Source organism: Ochlerotatus camptorhynchus, unplaced genomic scaffold, assembly GCF_037179485.1.
Source record: "Ochlerotatus camptorhynchus isolate MF236.1 unplaced genomic scaffold, CSIRO-AGI_Acam_v1.1 ptg000178l, whole genome shotgun sequence".
Lineage (NCBI taxonomy): Eukaryota > Metazoa > Arthropoda > Insecta > Diptera > Culicidae > Ochlerotatus > Ochlerotatus camptorhynchus.
The window spans coordinates 375,117-395,311 of record NW_027040668.1 but is presented as its reverse complement, the minus strand read 5'-3'; the positions used below and the strand labels follow the sequence as shown (position 1 = coordinate 395,311).

General features: G+C 39.4%; 2 protein-coding genes across 3 annotated transcripts in view; both read left to right on the top strand.

The window, feature by feature from the left end:
- The window catches only part of Sema2a (Semaphorin 2a), a 389,227-nt gene that overhangs the window by 281,432 nt on the left and 87,600 nt on the right, over positions 1-20,195 (top strand). For both annotated transcript variants that reach the window (XM_065222817.1, XM_065222816.1), the window contains exon 4: positions 389-440. In XM_065222817.1, the coding sequence (XP_065078889.1) occupies positions 389-440 (52 nt within the window). The remainder of the gene's footprint in view (positions 1-388; positions 441-20,195) is intronic.
- LOC135701865 (RNA-binding protein squid-like) lies at positions 4,205-5,194 on the top strand. The gene has a single exon (XM_065222803.1). It carries the CDS (start codon positions 4,451-4,453, stop codon positions 5,177-5,179), a length of 729 nt encoding a protein of 242 aa, XP_065078875.1. The 5' UTR covers positions 4,205-4,450; the 3' UTR covers positions 5,180-5,194.

Here is a 20,195-nt window from a genome sequence, read left to right as displayed (position 1 = left end):
ATAATAGGTAAAGAAGTGCCGAAACCGTCATTTCCCCTACCTAGTACGAGCGACAGGGAGCGCAAAACTTTTTTTTAGATTTGATTATATTTCCGACACTGCTTCCCACGTTTGACACTTGTTCCACAGCTGGACTTGTTTGTGGAACTGCTGAATTTGTTCGGTCATTCTGCGGTGCGGAAATCGACGGTTGACCTTTTCCTGAGCGTGAAAAGTCATGTTATTCTCTGGGAATTGAGTGACCTGTCTGGATGCTGTTATGAACTTGCATTTCCGAATTTCAAATAAAACTTATTCAGCGTTAGCTGGAAAGTTTTAAGCGAGCAATAAGTATATATTAATGAATTCGGTTACTAACTTCTATTTTTCCATCTTTTTTTTATTTCAGGGACCGAGTCTTCAGGTTGAATCTCAAAAACGTCAGCATGACGTCGTGTGAGGTAAGTTCAAATCTTCACCCGTAACCACTCCCATATTCGAAGAATCTTCCTCCTCACAATAACGTCCAAACAATCTCTATGGCGTATGGCATCTTTATTCTCCGTATCACGGGATGATTCTCCAGAAATAACACACTTATTTGGCGATTTTCTCTGGCCCAACAATCGAAGCTCCGCACATAAAGATGTTCGCCTCTCCACCTTTCCCAATTGCATCCCGAAGTGGACGAGTGATTTTCCTCGCCCGGGACCGTCTTCATGGTCCCATGGTCTCGTGGTGCTTATTGTCAATGACCGGCTCTCGAGACTTGCTGAGAGTGTGAAATTTTCACGCATGAAGTGTCCTGAACAGATCGAACTGAATAGTCGGTATAATGTGGGGTGCGGCGGATGAAATCCAACGAAAAAAAAAAAAAGAAGATACCAAGAAAAGCCAAAAACCGACTTTGATAAAGTGAAATGCCATTTCGGTCCAATTGAATGGAAAAAAGAGCTCCCTGATGTTCACTACTGCTTGATCTGGCTATGTGCGACGACGAGTTCGACGATGGCACTAGGCAGAAAAAAAAACAGGCGCATATTTCGGGTGGTTATGTGTTTGTTGATCCACTTTTTTTTTGCTATTCGAGGAATCCTTGAATCGAAATAATGCGATGACACATTCGTCGATGGGATGGAAGCTCTTCTGGTCGCACGCACGCTCGGGACGAATATGCTTGTTGTGATGTTAAATTGATTGCGAGTATTTATGCTTGATTGAGTGCCGATTTTGTGATATGTTTGCCTCGGCTTGCGGTGCTGCTCGACGTTGGGCTGGGAGAATATTTCTGGTATGGACTGCGAGTGATAACGTTTCAGCCGTATGAATATTGAACGCCAAATGGCCAGATGGTGCCTTTGGTGTTTATTTTATTTTATTTTTTTTCGTTGTCAATTTGCAATCAATTTTCAAGTTGATTAATAGAACGCTCGTGACTGACTCGCAAACGTTTTGTCTTATGTACCTCGAAGCATTATTTTGAATGTCAAATTAAGCTTAAATGGACAGTTACTTGTGCTCGATTTGAAAGGGAAATTACGTTAATAAAAAACAATCAATTTTTTCCCAGGTGAAATATGTGATCAAACGTTTGCTGGCAATTGAAATTTGACACAACTCTAAATGACTTGAATTGAAAAATCACAGGTCTTTTGTTGGCTACCGAAAGTTATTGACCAATTTTCTATATATAATGGTTCACGTTTTATCAGAAGTGCCAAATTCATTAAATTATGAGAGGAGGGGATGTGGTTTTGAAAATGTTTCATTTCCAAAACTGGCAAGAGCCAGTTATCCTGACAGAACTGATGTTTCACACTGTGGTTCAGTTACTATCTTCTGTCATTCTTGAAACTGAAATAACCAGTGCGTGAAGCGCTTGGGGTTTGTAATGGATTGACGTATATTGACTGTATTAGTAGACTCTAGACATCTCAAATAATTGTCGTGCCCACACCCAAGGGATGCAAGATTCGCTTACAATTATGTGGGATTTATCATGCGGTTCAATGCAAGAAAAAAAAAAATGTGGCGTGTGTTAGTGAGTGAAATGAATCAAGTCGAAAAAAAAAGGTTGCCGAACTGAGAGGACTCGAACCACGATCTTTGCGATTATCATACCTGTGGTTTCTCCACTGCCTCTCTCCATGCTTCTGCATTTGGATAGTCTAAAAGCATACAAGAAGCGATAATTTCCTCTCATACTTGACTTCGTATGCTTTTTCTGCTCTAGAGATTAGTGGCAAGTGTGTACCTTTAAGGTCAACTTCTAACAATCGCTGCGATGTTCATGAACACTTGCAACTATTTTTGAATAAAAATTAAGTGTTTTCGAACGAAAGTGTACCAAAAGTGCTTCTGAACGTGTTCAATTCTAAGCTTACATTTTCACAGTGAAATATTGACGGTAGCTCAATCATTACGTAAGATACGGCATAAAAGGTAATTGAAGCCTTCACATTAGACCGAGGTTAGGGACATACACCTTACTAGGGGAAATTGGAAATAAGATTGGACCCATCGCTAAAAATCTGCAATTTATCAATTTTATCTAGATGAACGCGTCATTGGGCCGGTACTAATGGATATTTTTGGTCGCTATTGAAAATTTAGTCGATTGGTTTATTTATGTATGGGCCCAAATTAGGGACATTTAGGCCTACATTAAATCCATTTCGCCTACTTCAAGATATTAAAAATCTTCAAAGTGCCATGTTTATGAAAAAAAAAACATAAAAACAAAATTTTAAGTTTGCACTAAACGAAAGATAAGAGTCCCATCCGTATCAATTGTAGGAACTTTACTGAAGATCTTAGGAATGAAAGGATATGCTAAGAATTTTACTGAAGATTAATAACCAAGCTGCAGGAACATTAGGGCTGTTCTACATCTTGAAAATATGGGGAACTTAACCTAATCCTTAATAACTTCAAAACGATATCATGCAATTCAAAAAAGTAGCAGATACTTTTAAGAAGTTGTTGGAATGTCAGGAATGTTCAGAGATCTGAACGTAAGTCAAACTACATTCAGAGATGTGGAGTGAATTTTAGAAACAATGTGAAAATTTTAAGAAGATCCAAGTACCTCAGAGAAGCTAGATCTAGAGATCTTTGGTGAATTTCAGAAATCATAAGGGCAGTTCCCGTTACTACAGGAAAGTCCACACTTTTTGAGGAGTTGGGATATCCGTGGAATTCTATGAATGATTTGAAAACTAGATAAAGGTGCAGTGCAGGGAAAAATTAATATTCAGGAAACCTCAGAGAAGCATAGAAAACGTCAGGGATGTCCAGAGAAGTTCAGAGAAAATTAATGATTTAAGGTATACATCACCGCTTCGAAAAAATAATTACATTTTGAAAAACGATATGCTGATTGATGTCTTAACGATTCAATAGCGCGAAGGAGCTTGGATTTGAACCGAAATTTTTCTGTTCAGTAAGCAAAATCGGTCGCCAATAGGCCACTGAGAACCTTATATTAAAAACGATAAGAATAAGTTCCCGTTCGACTTGCTTTTATTAGATTTCGATCCCAGTGGCGACTCCACCGACCATGACAACAACTGCTATTAGATGGATTTGATAGGGATTTTCGAACAACAAGTGTGTCCTTACACTCAATTATTTCTTATTTCATGTACCCGTCCCACCATCCGAATCTCATTACATTTTATATCATATTGTGAAAGAATGCCGATTTAAAACATAACTCTATGATGTGAACGAGCTTGGGATGGAGCCCATGATTTTCTGCTCAGTGAGAAAAATCGGTCGCTGCTAGGCCACCGAGCTCCGTATATCAAAAAGCAATTACGATCAAGTTCCCGTTCAGCTTGTTGTTACTTCCTGAGTGAATTGAGATTTGGGTGTAATTGCTTTTGTAAACAAACACTTCAATCACCAATGTTCTTGCCAAATAAAAAATAAAAATAAAATAAAAATAAATTATTTATTTATTATTTAAAATCTTGATATTTTCGTTGAACGAAATTACTACTAACTTGAATAATTGTTATGTTCCAGAATCTCGGGAATTTCTCGATGTCCAGAAGATTGCAAAATAAAACTCTCTGAATCTTGAAGATCTAGGATCATTAAATTTTTAAAGCATGACATACCAAATTTCATATTTCATTAATATATTAAATTAATTTTTTATCCAAATCCTACACACTGAATTCAGATCACTAAAGTCAGTAAAATTGCGCAGTATTCTTTCTCTTCGGGTTCATCGCTGGAGCAAGACGCGATCACACGCTACTCGCTGAGAAATCGCGTTTCTAAATTTAATAGTGATTTTAGGATCTCTAGTTTGAATGAAAAAGCAACTTTTTCCTTGCAAATTTTAAACTTGCATCCCGTGGAAGTGAGGAGCAGTTTATTTTACGGAATTAACCGCGTTCGGGGCTCTTAGTACCTAGTAGAAAGTGTAACCGAGTTAAGTGTTAAGGCAGAAAAAAGTAAAATGGCCGATCAGGATCAAGAGATGAACGGAAACGGTCAAGACCAGCAGGACCACAACGGAGACCAGAAGGAGAACGGAGCCGAGGGCTCGTCGGTTCGTGATGACGACAGAAAATTATTCGTTGGTGGACTTAGTTGGGAAACATCAGACAAGGAACTGAAGGAACACTTTGGCCAGTATGGCGAAATCGAGAGCATAAACGTCAAGACAGATCCCAACACGGGTCGCTCGCGAGGATTCGCCTTCATCGTGTACAAGAATGCCGACTCGATCGATAAGGTCGTCGCCACCGGCGATCACGTCATCAACAACAAGAAGGTCGACCCAAAGAAGGCCAAGGCCCGTCACGGCAAAATTTTCGTCGGTGGACTGACCACGGAGATCAGTGATGAAGAGATCAAGACCTTCTTCAGACAGTTTGGCAATATCGTCGAAGTCGAGATGCCACTCGACAAGCAGAAGAATCAGCGCAAGGGCTTCTGCTTCATCACCTTCGACTCGGAGCAGGTGGTGAACGAACTGCTCAAAACGCCAAAGCAAACCATCTCCGGTAAGGAGGTGGACGTTAAGAAAGCTACTTCCAAACCCGACAACATGGGAATGGGTGGTCCGATGGGTGGACGTGGTGGCATGCGTGGACCGGCCCGAGGTGGCTTCCGAGGTGGACGCGGGGGACCTGGAGGACCCAAAAGTAAGTGTAACATCTCTACTCTTTGCTACCGGACGTAAAAGACGCACTTTTCATCCATCTAAGTTGACGTACAAGTGAATAAAGCACACCTTTCTATTTTGTCATGTTAAGGAAAGCAAATTTGCAAGCTTGCTTCAATAACCAACATAAGCAGAAAAAAAAAAAAAAAAAAAAAAAAAAAAAAAAAAAAAAAAAATTGCACCGTATTTTTAAACAGCTGCAAAATTTGTAAAATTTAAAATGACCGTTCCTCGTACTAAATTTTTGATGAATCTCACAAAATTGTTATATCTCAGTAACGAACGCACACCTTCAATGCTGGTAACACACTAAGAATTTGTTCGTTACGAAGGAAACGGATTTGCAGAGGTATTGGACACACTTTGGGTAATATTCTGAAAACTTAGGTCTTGCCTGATAAGAATTTAAATATATGAGGCCATAACAAGCTAACTCCCTACGAAGACATCAAATCAAGAAGACTGGCAACTCTGCCAGAATCCAAGCGACAGATACAGTAGCGCTTCGCTGGGGCGAAGGTGGAAGTAATGCATAGAGAAATGAGTAAATACACATTTCTTCTGAGGTTGTAATATTTGCTATCAAATTCGTTCGAAGCATTAACCTTTGCACGGTAGATGACGCGACTGTGCCGGCCTTATAGCGGTCGTATGAGAAAATGGAAGAGTTGCCAGTCTTTTTGATATGTAGTCTTCGCTCCCTATTTGGGTACAACAGACAGACTACTTTGGAACAAGCTAAAATCTTTTCTGATAATTAAGTGAAGTGAGCCTATTTTGGTGATAAAGCCTGTGGGGTCGATCACTATCACAATATTTTGGCGTAAAAATCATAAATTGTATGTAATTAGTTTGTGCAGACCAGGGTGGTTACTGCATTTATTAATTTAAATTCCTGGTGGACAGTTATATTTTTCCCAGTTTGATGAAGACAGCTAGATTTGATGCAACATATTTTTATAAATTTAATTCTAAATTAAATTGTATTTTTTGACGGGCAGTCAAAATTAACTTCTAAAGGAAGTCGGAACTATCCGGAAGAGTTGGGAGAATCAAGTCGAAAATTATAGAGTTAAGAGAATTTACCAACGAACTCAGAAAAGCTTTTGAACGAAGTCTTTGAACGGCTTTTGAAAGATTTGTGATCAAATTTATGAAAAAAGTTAGACAAACTTGTACGAGAGGAAGAAAAATATTCGATTCTAACTGCAAAACATCGGTAATGGTTTGTTATGATGTAAGGAGGTGGTGGTGACCGATTCTGCTTACTGAGCTGAAGATCAAGGGTTTTAAGGGGGGAGGGGGACATGTTGGTGGGTTTCAAAAAATCGTTTTTTTTTTTTTATTATCGGCATCCTTATACCTTCAAGATTGTTGTGTTAAAATGCTAATTCAAAACACAAAGCCGTTACGACTCGGTTAGCCTTTTGTTAAACACACTTAAATATAACAAAATCTTTCAACGCGTTTTTATCGAAACCACATTTTTTTTACCTTGCGTGACAGGGATCTCAGAGACTATTCGATAAATTTAGCTGATTGTTCTGTCCGCGATGTAAAAATGAATTATCTTAAGTCTAACATAGGATTTTTTGAAATTTCAACTTTTAGGTTTTTAACATTTATTTGAGTAGCGATTTTTTCAACGAAAAGTCGAACTTTTTTTGCGAACGCCACCATTTAAATAATTTTGCGAATTTTGAATATTTTAATGGTGATTTCAAAGCGCTATTAGTGCTGACAATGCTGTTCCGCAAGTGACAAAAACATCCCTGCTAACAGAGGAAAACAATATTTTATGGAAAATAATGCTGAAACGTTGCCTAATAATATACTGAAAACCCGAAGTGGTTGTACTTATTCTAAAGTTCTAAAAAAATTAAAAAAAAAACCTAATATCTCAATATTTGTGCCCCTTAAACCCAGGTCCTGCCCCTATATATGACTGCTTGTATAAAGTCATATAATTTGTTTAACAGCATTTAATTGATCGTAAATCTTACTCGCGTGAATTTTGGAAAACAAGCTTTAAAAAAAAACTATGATTCAACGATCTGTACTAGCATTTAGCGATCTTGAGGCAGGAATCGATCTTTTGAATCGATTCATTTTTTTTTGAAATAATCGATTCACCGATTTAATCAACCATTTTGAATCGATCTTTTTGAATCGATCATTTAAATCCTTCCATTTTTTAAAATGGCACAAAAATGTTTCAAATATAACAGATCATAGGAGAGTTGGTGCAGATTAACGCCAAGTTCAGTCAAGTTGATATTACGTTACATAAGCTATCTTGTTTTGACATAATAGTAATTAATTGTGATGATTGATATCATTTAGAAATGAATTGTGTAGTACGCAGGCATGGAAAATCATTTGCATTCATTTCGTGCATTGATTTACATTCATTTGTCCCTAACTTTTCTCATCAACAGAATTCCGCAAAAAGATGTATGGAGCTTTTGTAGGTTTTGTTATTAGCTACTACTTTTGTCAACAACTCAAATCCGTATCTCTTATGCATGACGAATCAGAGCAAACAGAATCCACTACTGTTTTTCAGTTAATGTATTTTACATTCACTGAAAAACAGAAGCAAATTCTGCCCGCTCTAATTCGTGATGCATAAGAGCTACAGATTTGAATTGCAGGCAAAAGTTGTAGTTAATAACAAAACCTACAAAAGTTCCTCACATCATTTTGCGGAATGCTTTTGATGAAAAAAGTTAGAGGCAAATGAATGTAAATGAATGCATGAAATGAATGTAAACGATTTTCCATGCCTGGTAGTACGTAAAAGTAAAAGTAAAAGTTGTGAGTGTGACACACATAAATGATGAGAAAGTAGAAAATGACTTTTTTGATCTCATTTGACATGTGGATACTTAATTAGGTGAGTGATTAAACAGGCTAGAATCAGGGTTCTGCATTTTCGAAACAAAGAAAAGAAAATGAAGTCTTTGCAGAATCGCTTCACTTCGAGCAGTATAATTTTCGTGTAAGTCATTGTGTTTCTTGTTATCGAGTCAGGGTGAACATTCCTCCTGTGAAACATGACTTGACTATTGCTTGAAGTTCATTTGACAATGAAAGACGAAATGAACACGATTCCAGTCAAAGCAAACTGGACGAAAACTGATCGAAAATGGTTCTGTTTATGTTGAAGGGGATCTGCTCAAAGAGAAGACAGAATGACTTTCAATTGAAAGGAATGGTTGACAGCTTCGTCGTCGCTTGACGATTTCCGATTGAAAGTGACTTTGGCCTTGGTGAGAATATTTGTTTTCTTCTTCTTCGCATTTCAAGCTTATTGCATATCGCATATTAGCTTATTGCGTGCTCTCAACTTAGTGTTCTAGATGCACTTCCACAGTTATTAATTGAGAACTTTCGATGCCTGTATCATAGTTGCGTTAATACAATTGTGTGGTAAGCACATTTCATACTTTATGCCCAGTAGTCGAGAAATTTTCCAACCCGAAAAATTCCTAGACCGGACCGGGAATCGAACCCACCCACCTCCAGCATGGTCTTGCTCTGTAGATACGCCTTTACCGACTGAGCTAAGGGAGGCCCCTAATGGTAAATAATGTATGGTATCACTAAAAGTAGTACGATGAGAATACCAACCGGGTCACTTAGCATACATCCATCTGATTTAAATAAAATTATGTTTTTCTTTATGACTTCTTCTCAGCTTGCATAATTTCCTTGATTAATCATTTTGAAGAAGATCTCTCACGAAATCACCCCTGCCAGTGATTTAAGCCTATTTACCATACAAAAATGCCATTTAAGCTTTGATGAAGCACAAACAAGCCATTTCCCTAGTGGTTTCCTTTCCTCGCTCTGCATCCTATTTGCTTTCATTACATCAAAAAGTCTAATGAAACAAAAATCACTGCGTCTCCGGCCGTCAGTCGCCACACTGCCGTCTAGCAAATAGATTAAAGAATCCCGTCGTCAATTCGCAGATTCCAAATCTCGGCGATCCCAGCTCATCGCTCCTCCCTTCATGCTTTTCGAGCGACGCGCGGGGTGCACAAATATTTGAATCATCTTTTATTTATAAAATCCGGCTGTCGTAATGCATGCGATTTAGTCCTTTTTGCTCTTCCCCCGCTGGCAGCTCCCCTGGCCCGGAACTATTTGTTCGGTGTAGGATTTCGCTTTCCTAAGGAAAATAACTTGCAAGATGTCGTTTTCCACAGAGCAACGGAGTCGTGGGAGAGCCCAAAGCTGATCTGCTGACGCCCGAAGGCCAACCGACGACCGACAGGGATGCACACAAACACGCATCAACAGCACCATTTAGCAATAAACACATCAAAGAGCAACGCTCATGCAGGGTGGCGTTTTCCCTCCAGCAATGCTCTTACGAGGGGAGAAAAAGTAAACGCGTGCTGTATTCCCTTTTAATTTAAATGCTGAACAAATATTATTCTATTATCTCGCAAATGCGTTCTTTGTGAGTGCGCGCAGATTAGGGGTTGGAACTGATTTTCCCTCCTCGTGCTCATCTCAGCTTCTGACCATTCTCCTTCTGATGCCGCCAGGAGGTACGGATGCGGTTCATTCGCCCACTCTCTTCCAAGACATTTGATGTTCCCACTTTACAACCATCGACGAGGATGAAAGTGAAGAATCCGAAAGCCCCGCCGCACACTTGAGGAGAAACATGTTACGTGATCAAACAGATAGCCGGATAATATGATGTGAATTGGCGGGAAACCGGGAATATATCGAGGGTTGCTTCCCAAGAGGGAGCCAGGAATATGCAATTCCTTTTTAAAACAGTTGGTTTGCACGGTTCGGAAAAGGCATGTCATGCTTAATGTTGCCGCTGCTTTTTGAAGGGTGCTTCCTCCGTTTGGTACTCACGTTGGATTAACACAGTCATCAAGATGTAATGCTCGGTGTTTCTCTTTGATAAATACTTGGCTGTCACTTGGAATCAACTAGGCGGTATGAGGATGAGGAGAACATTATTGGATATACTAGTGCCGATTAGTCAAGATGGGTTAGATCTTATCGAGATGATATAAAATGAAGTAGATGGTTGAACGCCACTGGAGATACAGTTGATGATTGGAAAGTAGTGCAACTAGTAAAGGATAACCAAGAATGATGGGAAGGAGTGAGCTCGCTTCAATTACATTTTTATGAAATGATGTAGAACGATAACTGTTTTCCAACAATTTCACCAATATTTTAATCAATTTTAAGAGTAGAACGATTGGTAAAATTTATTGGTTATAGGAAAACATATGATGTGATCATATCAAATATCAATGCAGCGCGTCGCTGTCGATTTGAAGAACGTGCTAAATTTGGGTTAGGGCACACTTTGACAAGTATGACACAAAATATAATATGCAACGGCATCACTGTTGTTTGCTATGGTTGTTCCAATAGTTGCTAAGGTTTCGCACTTTGCTGACAGTCGTGGATCTTCACTTCAGGATTAAATTGACACATCCATCGAACTAGACGATCGGATTCCGGATTAGAAGACAAACATATGCTTTGCTTGGATCTCTCCTGCAGCCAGTACTTCGTCCAATTTCCTGCAAGAGTTGCCAAAGTTTGAGTGATAAGTAAATATCAGCGACAAGATCATCGCCTGCAACAGCCATAACTAGGTCACTTTCAGGGTCATCCAATTTAGCAATGAACACTTGCTTGGCGTTTCCGGTATAGTTTCCAATATCGGTAATCACGGTTCACATGGGTCAATGCCACAGGGTGGCCAGATACATAGCGTCATACAAATCAGGTACCTTCCTCCCGGATAGTCACTCACCTTGTTTACATAATCAGGATTATTTCAATAATTATTATGATACCCAATTGTACATTCTTAGACAATTTATTAGATAGGCTTTCTGTAAAACAAATTAAGTACCTTTTGACAACCTGAACTCGATCCTTAAGCCTTTTAAACTTTTCCCTTGGCATACAACAGAACCACATTCGGCACCTCAACAGTTGTTCACCTGAAGTAAACATTTTTTTTTACATAATCCCCACTAATCTTCGAGTAGCCGTCCTCCGTTTGCAGCTGATTGAACAGTTCCACCGCCGCATCGCACTTGCTATTGTTGTCATACTGCTTCATAATCAACGCCACGGACGAAGAACCGCGTTCAGCTTGCCGCAATCCACCAGAATCTCGAATTATGTCATGATGTACTCGTGGTTGATGAGCGTTTCCGGATTTATGAGTATCCGCCGGAGTTGGGCTTTGGAACCGGCTTTCGATACAATCAGTGTTTTGTTGGTGATGAACGGTCCGAATGTTGCAACGGATTTGGTTTACTTTGCCCAATTTTCTTATTCGGATAGAATTTCCATACTGCAGCAGTGAATGTTGAATACATCAATTCATCACGCTTCTTTTTCTCGCAAAATCACAAACAAACAATCACAAAAGTCATTAAAACTTCAGTGTTGCCAAACTCATGGGATACTTCATTGGCAGACTTCGGCACAGCTAAAACATTCGGCACAGATTGAGCTGTGCAGAGTTGATTACCCCTTGAGTTGGCATGTATCCGCATGATCTGGCAAGGCTACTTGCTGATGAAATTGTACAGTTTGCAGCTTTTACTAAGATTATGACATTTCTAACAGCATCTGCACAGGCTATAAGCTGATACGCCCCCACCCATAATGTGGGGAATTTTACAGTATTTCCCACTTTTTATTTAGACGGAGGCGGCAATCAACCATCATCAAAATGACGTCAGGCATCGTTTTCCCGACCCTACAAGGCACTCCGACTAAAAACTACAAGGGACAACCCTAAGGGGTTGTATGCAATGGTGACGTAGTATTGTGTGGTCTTATATAATAAATTTTATTTGTTAATTGCAGCAGGAGCTTGTGTTTTGTGTAGGAATAGGAATTTGAGTGGGGTTCTCTCTCTTTATAATCTTTAGTATGACGCGATTGACATAGATGGTCTACAGCGACTCACAAAGAGCTACTGAATCCGATCAATAGCGATGCGGCTTCTTCCTCCTTCTATGGATGCTCATGTGGGCTGAAGCTTTCTGGCTGCAGGCAGCCTTTCGTTGTGCACTGGAGAACACCACCACTCACCACGCGGTGATTGAATGAACACCGTTTTGTGAGACCGGATGGAATTCAACTTTGAAATCCGTGTTAGGAAAATTGCTTTTCGCAGGCAATCGGTGGTAATTTTAATTATCAGAGCAACAGTTGCACATTCGTGCAATTTTCAATAGTGACATTTTAAAAATGATATAGTCTTAACTTTAGCAGATACACAGCAAAAAAATAATTTTGATATCACGTCAAAGTGGATGCACTACAATCATGTCGAAAATATGGTGTAATATTACTTGCTAAAAAGGACAAAATTATCATTAATACAATGCATGAACTGACATTACGCTGCTTTTACTGCATTTGTTTATTTATGTGGTCATAAAAATTACATGAAATTTTCGACATGATTGTAGTGCATCCACTTTGATGTGATATCAAAATTATTTTTTTGCTGTGTACGTAGAAATATTTCTGATCGATTGGTGATAAAATTCTTTCATAATTTTGTTACATGTTCCATTTTCGGTTTTCACAAAGTGTACCCCGTTATATAGAAATCACAGACGTAGTACTACTTAAAAAAATACCCATATTGAAGGGTATTCGACAATATTAACTTGAACTTTTTTTACGAAGTAAATCCCAAATAGATTTCTCCAGATGCACAAAAGTGTACGTGATACTGCACGCTACTTTTTTTAGTAATTGTATATCGCGATACCTTGTTGGTTCTTCTTCTTCTTCTTCTTCTTCTTCTTTATTTTTATATATGGATGTTGGATTTTAGTGTTCGTGAGATTGCGTTTGTCGATCTCTATAAGGAGTTTTTTTTTCGCATTGATTCGATTTACGAACCCCCGGTTTGGTTCGTAAATGGAGATTCCAGTGTACAGACATGTATAGCTTTTGAGCGTCAGACATTGATTTCCGATCTCTAGACGTCATCCCCCGATTCCGGAAATACTCATATTGAAGGGTATTTGACAGTATTTAATTTTTTTTTTTCTATAACCGGAAGCCGCCATATTGGATTTCAAGATGGCGTTGGTCGTTGATTTCCGGTCTCCACGTGACCCCGATTCTGGAAATACGCACATTGCATAATGCATCATTTGAATTCATAGTTGTTCTGTATTCAAAAACTGCTATTTCCATTTAACACTACATAATTATATTCATCAAGTTCAGCTAAGTTTAGTGTAGAAGAAATGATTTTTATCAGCACTGATGCCTATAATGGCAGTAAAGCTCGAAACGAATTTTAAAGCAATGATGACAGCTTCAAAATAGAGGTTTGGGTTTGAGATATTTATTTCATCCAGTGGTTTAACCTTTATCCTTGCTACGAAAATAGTTTCCAAGTATTTTCCATTGGAAACGCACATGATTTAATTAATGGAATTCTTCTGAATTTCACATAACATTTATGCGATCACATGAATTTTAAATGATTTCAGGAGTGGAGTTTCGAACGCCTTTGGATAGGGTTGTGTTTTAAGTTTGTTCTCTGTTTTGTGCGTGCATTCGCTTTCATAGTTTTCGGCTGCATTTGCCGGATTAGCGCTGGCACTCTGCCTCGCGGACGGTTATACGTGTGTGAGTGGTGGTTTTCTCGCTTTCCGAAGAGAATCGAGAAAAAAAAACATGATTCATCATGTTTGCAAGTAACAGAAGATTTGACGCTATCTGCGTTGTTTGATTTTTTCTCCCGGTCCAGAAATTTGTGGCATCGTGAGCGATAATTTTAATTTTAGTTTATTTACACGGTGATGATTTTGGTTCACTCGCAACTATTTTTGAAAAAAAATTTCGTGCATTCCCGTTTGATTTTGGAAATCCGTATCACAAAATTGCCCACCGATTCCTTTTTTTTTGCCGTTCGACGACGACGGGTGTGCTTTCGCGAGAGTGACGTTTATTTGATCCGTTTCTTTGCACGGGTGTGTTTTTTTGTAACTAGCGTAAGTGTGCCTGCGATTTGCATTGAGTGTCGGAGATTGTAAGTAATCTGAAGGATGCTTTGCTGGATACGCCCAAGACTGGACGGCAGTAGCTGGTGGCCGTGAACGGTTCCTGGGGAAAGCACTAGATGCTACCCTCCTTCCAGATGACCATGGCAATACAGGAAGTATTACAACAAAAGTAATTGCTATTAGATATTTTGCAAACAGTGACAGATAGCGGACATGAAGAACCATTGGAGGTGCCTGGCAAAGGTGTTTATCCTAGACAAATGGTAAGTTACAAATTCACTGTTGTCGTTGTCGTAGGCGCCGTCGTAGTCGCTGTCGTAATCGCCGTCGTAGTCGTAGGCAGTACCGTTAGTATATTTAAAATTAACCACCAACCACTGAAAATATATATCGCGTATTTCTGTTGTTCATTACATGCCAAGTGAAATTTGAGAACGTAATTTCATTTGAATAGCTTGTTTAACCAGGTCTTAAGCAATCGTCACGTCGGTCACAGCTTGTTATGATTGCCTGAACCATGCGTAAAGAGAAAATCGAAACATTGAACGTCGCGTGAAAGTGGATCTTAATGAAGGCCTAAGTACTCTTTCGTAGCTTTTAGTTTTAGGATTTCAAAGATCGTCTGTTGCAGTGGCTTGCTTACTGAGCAGAAAAACGCGGTTCCATATTAAAAATGTATGGTTAGATTGCTTGTTTATCATGTATTTTGTAAAACTTTTCGTTGTCGTCCGTGCCGGGTTTGAATAGTTATAAAAACTTGAGTAACGCTATAAAGTGATATGAGGGGCTCGGTGGCCTTAGAGCAACCGGTTTTGCTTACTGAGCAGAACATCATGAGTCTAATCTCAAGCTTATCTACATTCAAGATTCGTCAATCGTTTTATTTGTTAACATGACTACATGGTAATAACAGCAACTCGATGATTAAAAAGGAGCTCGTCTGCCTAGTGGCAAAAGTTTTTGTATACTGAGCAGAAGACCGTGGGTTCAATTCCAAGCTCCTTCGCGTTAAATGATTGTTAGGACATCAATTTAGCTTATCGTTTACCAAAACGAACCCTGCTGCAAAACCAACCCTATTACCCAATATCCCAGTGATTCCTCGTGGAAGTGCAGAGGTGTTCTCGGCTTCCATCAAAGAGAGTGTCACGTCAACACATTCCTATCCCTTCCTTTCTTGACCTGTGTTCGGGCGCGGCCGACGCTGGTATTGCCTAGTTTGAGATCACCAGTTTTTACACATTGAGGATGATTGCTAGTCCCAAGCATCGTCTATTGGTTCTGTGTGTAATTACTGCTGGTTTGGAAATAACAGAGTAGCAACCGTGGGCGGTCAATCATGCTCATGCTCATGCTTATGCTATAGACATGTATAGCTTTTGAGTTCAAGTTTCTCGTCATAATTCAAAAATGTAACTGATAAATAGATCACTGGCCGTTAATGGGTTAACGCTGCCCGGTAGCTTCTGACGAATTGTTTGGGTGAACAGTTGAAAATAACCACAACAGACACCCTATATTTATGACGATTCTTTCGACAAAAGTTCTAAACAAACTCGAATCCATACTTAAATTCTAAATCCACATTAGAACCCATTCCCCACCTCTTAATCCCCAGCCACGCACGCACACACACACATCAACACCGGCAATCCCTCTGGATTCGCGTCAGGACCACGTTTACTCTCCGGATCACACAACCCATAATTTTCCCCCTGTCAGTCGGAAGATAAACTTCTGTGGGCACATACAGAGTTTTCAAAGATTAAAGCCCCTTCCCATCAACCACCGAACGCACGCCATCATATAACCGGTGAAGCCGAATCAAGTTCGCTACATAAAACCCCAACGCTGAAGTCTATGCTCGTGCAAGCCGAGCCTGATCTGATGGAAATGATGTGTTTGTACACACTATTTAATTTACCCATCCCCGCCATAAGCGAACCATTCGCATTCCAAACTCGGCGGCTCTTCGGCGGCCTTCGGTGCCGTTGAATAGAGGGAGAATTACGGATGTTCATCACTCTTGGGATTTCAAGTGGATTCAATTATTTCTGTGTGTGCGTTATTTTTAATCAAGATCTGTTCTGTTCCATTTGTCGGAGTCTGTTGACGGTGCACTGTGGGAAATGTTCGTCAAAGTTGTCTATTTAAGGAAGGTTGATGAAATGACTTCATTTGAACTGGAATAATTACCACATTTTTTTTGTAACGGTGTCACATTTTTTTTGTAACGGTGTCACAACATTCAGCTTCTGGTGCCTACCGGGAAAGGATAAAGCCATGTTGTACGCCATTCATAATGTGTTTATATGGTTGCTTCATTGGATGGCTTCAAAGCTCAAAACAGCAACGCAATTAATATAAATTCTCGGTGAATATAATTTAAACTCGCAACCTTCGGGAATGATCCTTCTGCTGTTGCTGCTGCTCTTGATGATGAAGGTGATGGTAACTGGGTGCGTGATGCGTTTTCATTTTCGTATTCTTTTGAGGATTGTGTTGTGAAATGAATGAAATTCTTTCGGCACAATTAATGTGCACTTGAATGCGAAGGGACGCAATAATTAATGAGTGCAAATATTTTAACTGCTCACAACTAATGTCCCTTGAGGGGATCGAAGGATGTTTGCCGTGCGGAGCAGATGTAGCTTAGGATTGTGAACTGAATTATGTATTCGTTAATTTTAATTATTCAGAGGGGTTTTTTTTTTTATTATTACAGCGAATTTTACGCAAAACTGTAATTATTTGTGTGTATAAAAAATACGACATAGGATCTTCGCAAATTCAATTGTATTAAACACATTTCTATCGAAGTGCCACAAATTTTGTGATTCTTATTGACAAAGGTACACCATCGACCCCGCATTGAAGGTAGCGAAACGTTTACTCGCAGCAAACAAATCAATTTCGCTAATCACTTTCCACACCACTTGACTTCAAGATGGTGGCAATGAATCCTTCTTCGAAGATGAAGAAAACGAGCGCGAACAGAGCGTAAGCCAGTCAAACCGGGTGGCTGTACCAATTAATCAGATAGCATAGCGGGATGTCGGTTGATTGGCAAACTTGAGATCATACTCGCAGGAAGGAAGTAAGCAAGCCTCTATCGTCAAGTTGTGTACACATAGTTCACACAATTCCAATTCTCGATCTTAATCAGCTTGCTCAGAACTCTCGACAAAGTAAATACGCATCCGCGCGCGCTGCCGGTTGCGACTAACTGTGCTAATTAGCAAATTAATTGGTTTTGATTCGAAGGCAAATACCAGCCACTATCGAGACCTAACGACCACGGATGGTGGCGTTTTTGAGTGGGATTAAGAGGGAACTTACTGGAACATGAAACGTCAGGAAACTGCACAATGCTTCGAAAATTTCAATCAACATTCACAGTTGACATTTGTTGAAAGCCGAAAGGTTAAATTAATTTCTCACAGTTTAAAGGTCTTCCCGATTTGGAAAAATTTGTCCATTCTGTGCCTGTGACTGCCTGTTATGATGGTGTGGTATTCGAATCATCGACGACCAAGGACGATAACGACGACTACGTTTGGCAGGAAATCAATTCGGTGCTGTGATTGCACAAAAAATCTAGTTGAGAAGTCTGTGGTCAGCGTGGCCGATCCTGTTTCCGGTTGACTGTTGCTGTCGTTTGCCAATGCCATCGCATTCGAATGTAGCACTAATTGAATTTTTATGAAAACCAATGTGTCAGTGAAGCAGAACGTGCAATGTTGCGGTTGACATTGCACGTGGTCAGGGTTTTAGAGTGTGCTGTACTCAAAAGGAGGATCCAAGAGGAAGGATATGGTCAATAAGCGGAATATTTCGATGGTATCATCTAAAGTATGGGCCCTATTATGTATGTCGGGTCGAGCGTCACTTTTGGTCAGTGGTATATTTTTCTGTTACAGAAGTATTGCCAATTCAAACCAGTGACCTGAAGTGACGCTCGATTCGGCTTACATAAAAGGGCCTTATAATCTATCTGGAATCTGTCATATGGGGACGACGCGATTGAATTCGTTGGATGTTGCAAAACAATATAGGTAGGGATGAAGTTGGCAGTTATGACACTGACAATATTTTTAACAGTTTTGGCATGTACCAGTTATGGCCTATGTTATTTAAATCAATTGCGCCAAGAGTGGCATTGGCCTGTTGTATCTCCCTTAGCTCAGTTGGCACATTTATATAGCAAGACCATGCTGGAGGAAAGCGAAAAGCGCACAAATTTAATAAAAAAAATATAATAGTGAATAAACTTTGGCATACTATTTAGACATTTGTGATCACTTGAATTTGGCCGTGAATATGGTATTTGGCCGTGAATATGGTAATCTTGTCCTAGAAACTTCTTCAATTATGTGAAAACCAAATTAAAATCTGATAAATTTCCATCAAAGATGCATTTGGACGATAGGGTAGGTGAGATCTCGGACGAAATATGCAATTTGTTTGCAAATTTCTTCCAAGAAATCTACACTACGTTTTCAGAAGAGGACCGTGACCGTGAATATTTTGGATCTTATCCAGAATTTTCAAGTGAAATCAGCGTGAGTCAAATCAAGGTTCATTATATCTTAAAGGGCTTAAGCAATTTAGATGCAGCTAAAGATCCTGGCCCTGACGGTGTTCCGCCAGTTTTTATGAAAATTTTAGCAACTGAACTTACTGCTCCATTATTTTGGATTATATGACTGCTCCATTATATGAATATGTCACTGGAATCCGGAAACTTTTCTCAAATATGGAAAAACTCGTTTTCAGTGCCTAAATTTAAATCTGGTAAAAAATCTAATAGGGTAAACGCTCCTATAGTTGCGGTAAGTTAGAAGCGTTAGGTTCCTACAGTTGTGTATGGAGACTCCGTACACAACTATAGGAACCTAACACTTCTAACGGACCGCAACTATAGGAGCGTTTCCCCTATACGTTATTGTCGTAGTATAGCTATTATCTCTTGAATTCCGAAAATTTTCGAGGCGATTGTAAATGAAAAAATCTTTCTTCAAATTAAAAACAGAATAGCTACTATGTTTCATGGCTTCTTTAAAGTCCGTTCAACAGCTACGAATTTGCTCGAATTAAATAATTATTCCTTGAATGCAATGGATAACGGAAACCATGTACGAGTGTTGTATACAGATTTCAGCAAAGCGTTTGATCGAATTGACTTACCCATGCTTCTTTTTAAACTTCGAAAAATGAGAATTCATTGCGCACTCCTCAAGTGGCTTGTATCATAATTAACTGGCCGCCATCAAATAATAAAATACAAAGGAAAGACATCAAATCCCGTTTATGCCACTTCAGGAGTTCCTCAAGGATCCCATTTAGGACCGCTTTTATTTATTCTCTTCGTCAATGACATATTTTTTTTTATTATTAAGAAATTGAAAGTTTTAATCTATGCTGACGACATTAAACTTTTTTACCCTTCTTACAAAGAAGGGTATAGATATCACTTGAAAAACCGACTATCGATCCGAGGCCCGGAGGGCCGAGTGTTATATACCATTCGACTCAGCTCGACGAGATCGGAACATGTCTGTGTGTGTGTGTGTACGTGTGTATGTATGTATGTGTGTGTGTATGTAGCGAAATGAATGCGTTCATGTTTCTCAGTAACCGCTCAACCGATCTGGACAAACTCGGCGCCAAATGATAGGTCTTGGAGTCCCATTGAACGCTATTGAACGGTTTTGGAATCGGTGAACCGGTTCCGGAGATATGGCCGGAATAAGATCCGGTGAATATGGGCCTTCACGCTGGATTTAACGGAAAACGTATCAAAACCATCATGCGACACATCAAATTACTACAGAATTCAAAAATAAGATCAATGCAAGTCGTGTTAAGTGTTCCAGACCACATTGGACACACTTGCACATGTTCCGGGTACCCCGGGGAAGTTGCTTGAATATGAATTGAATTAAAACCCATTAAATCACATTAAAATACGATAATAAGGTGAT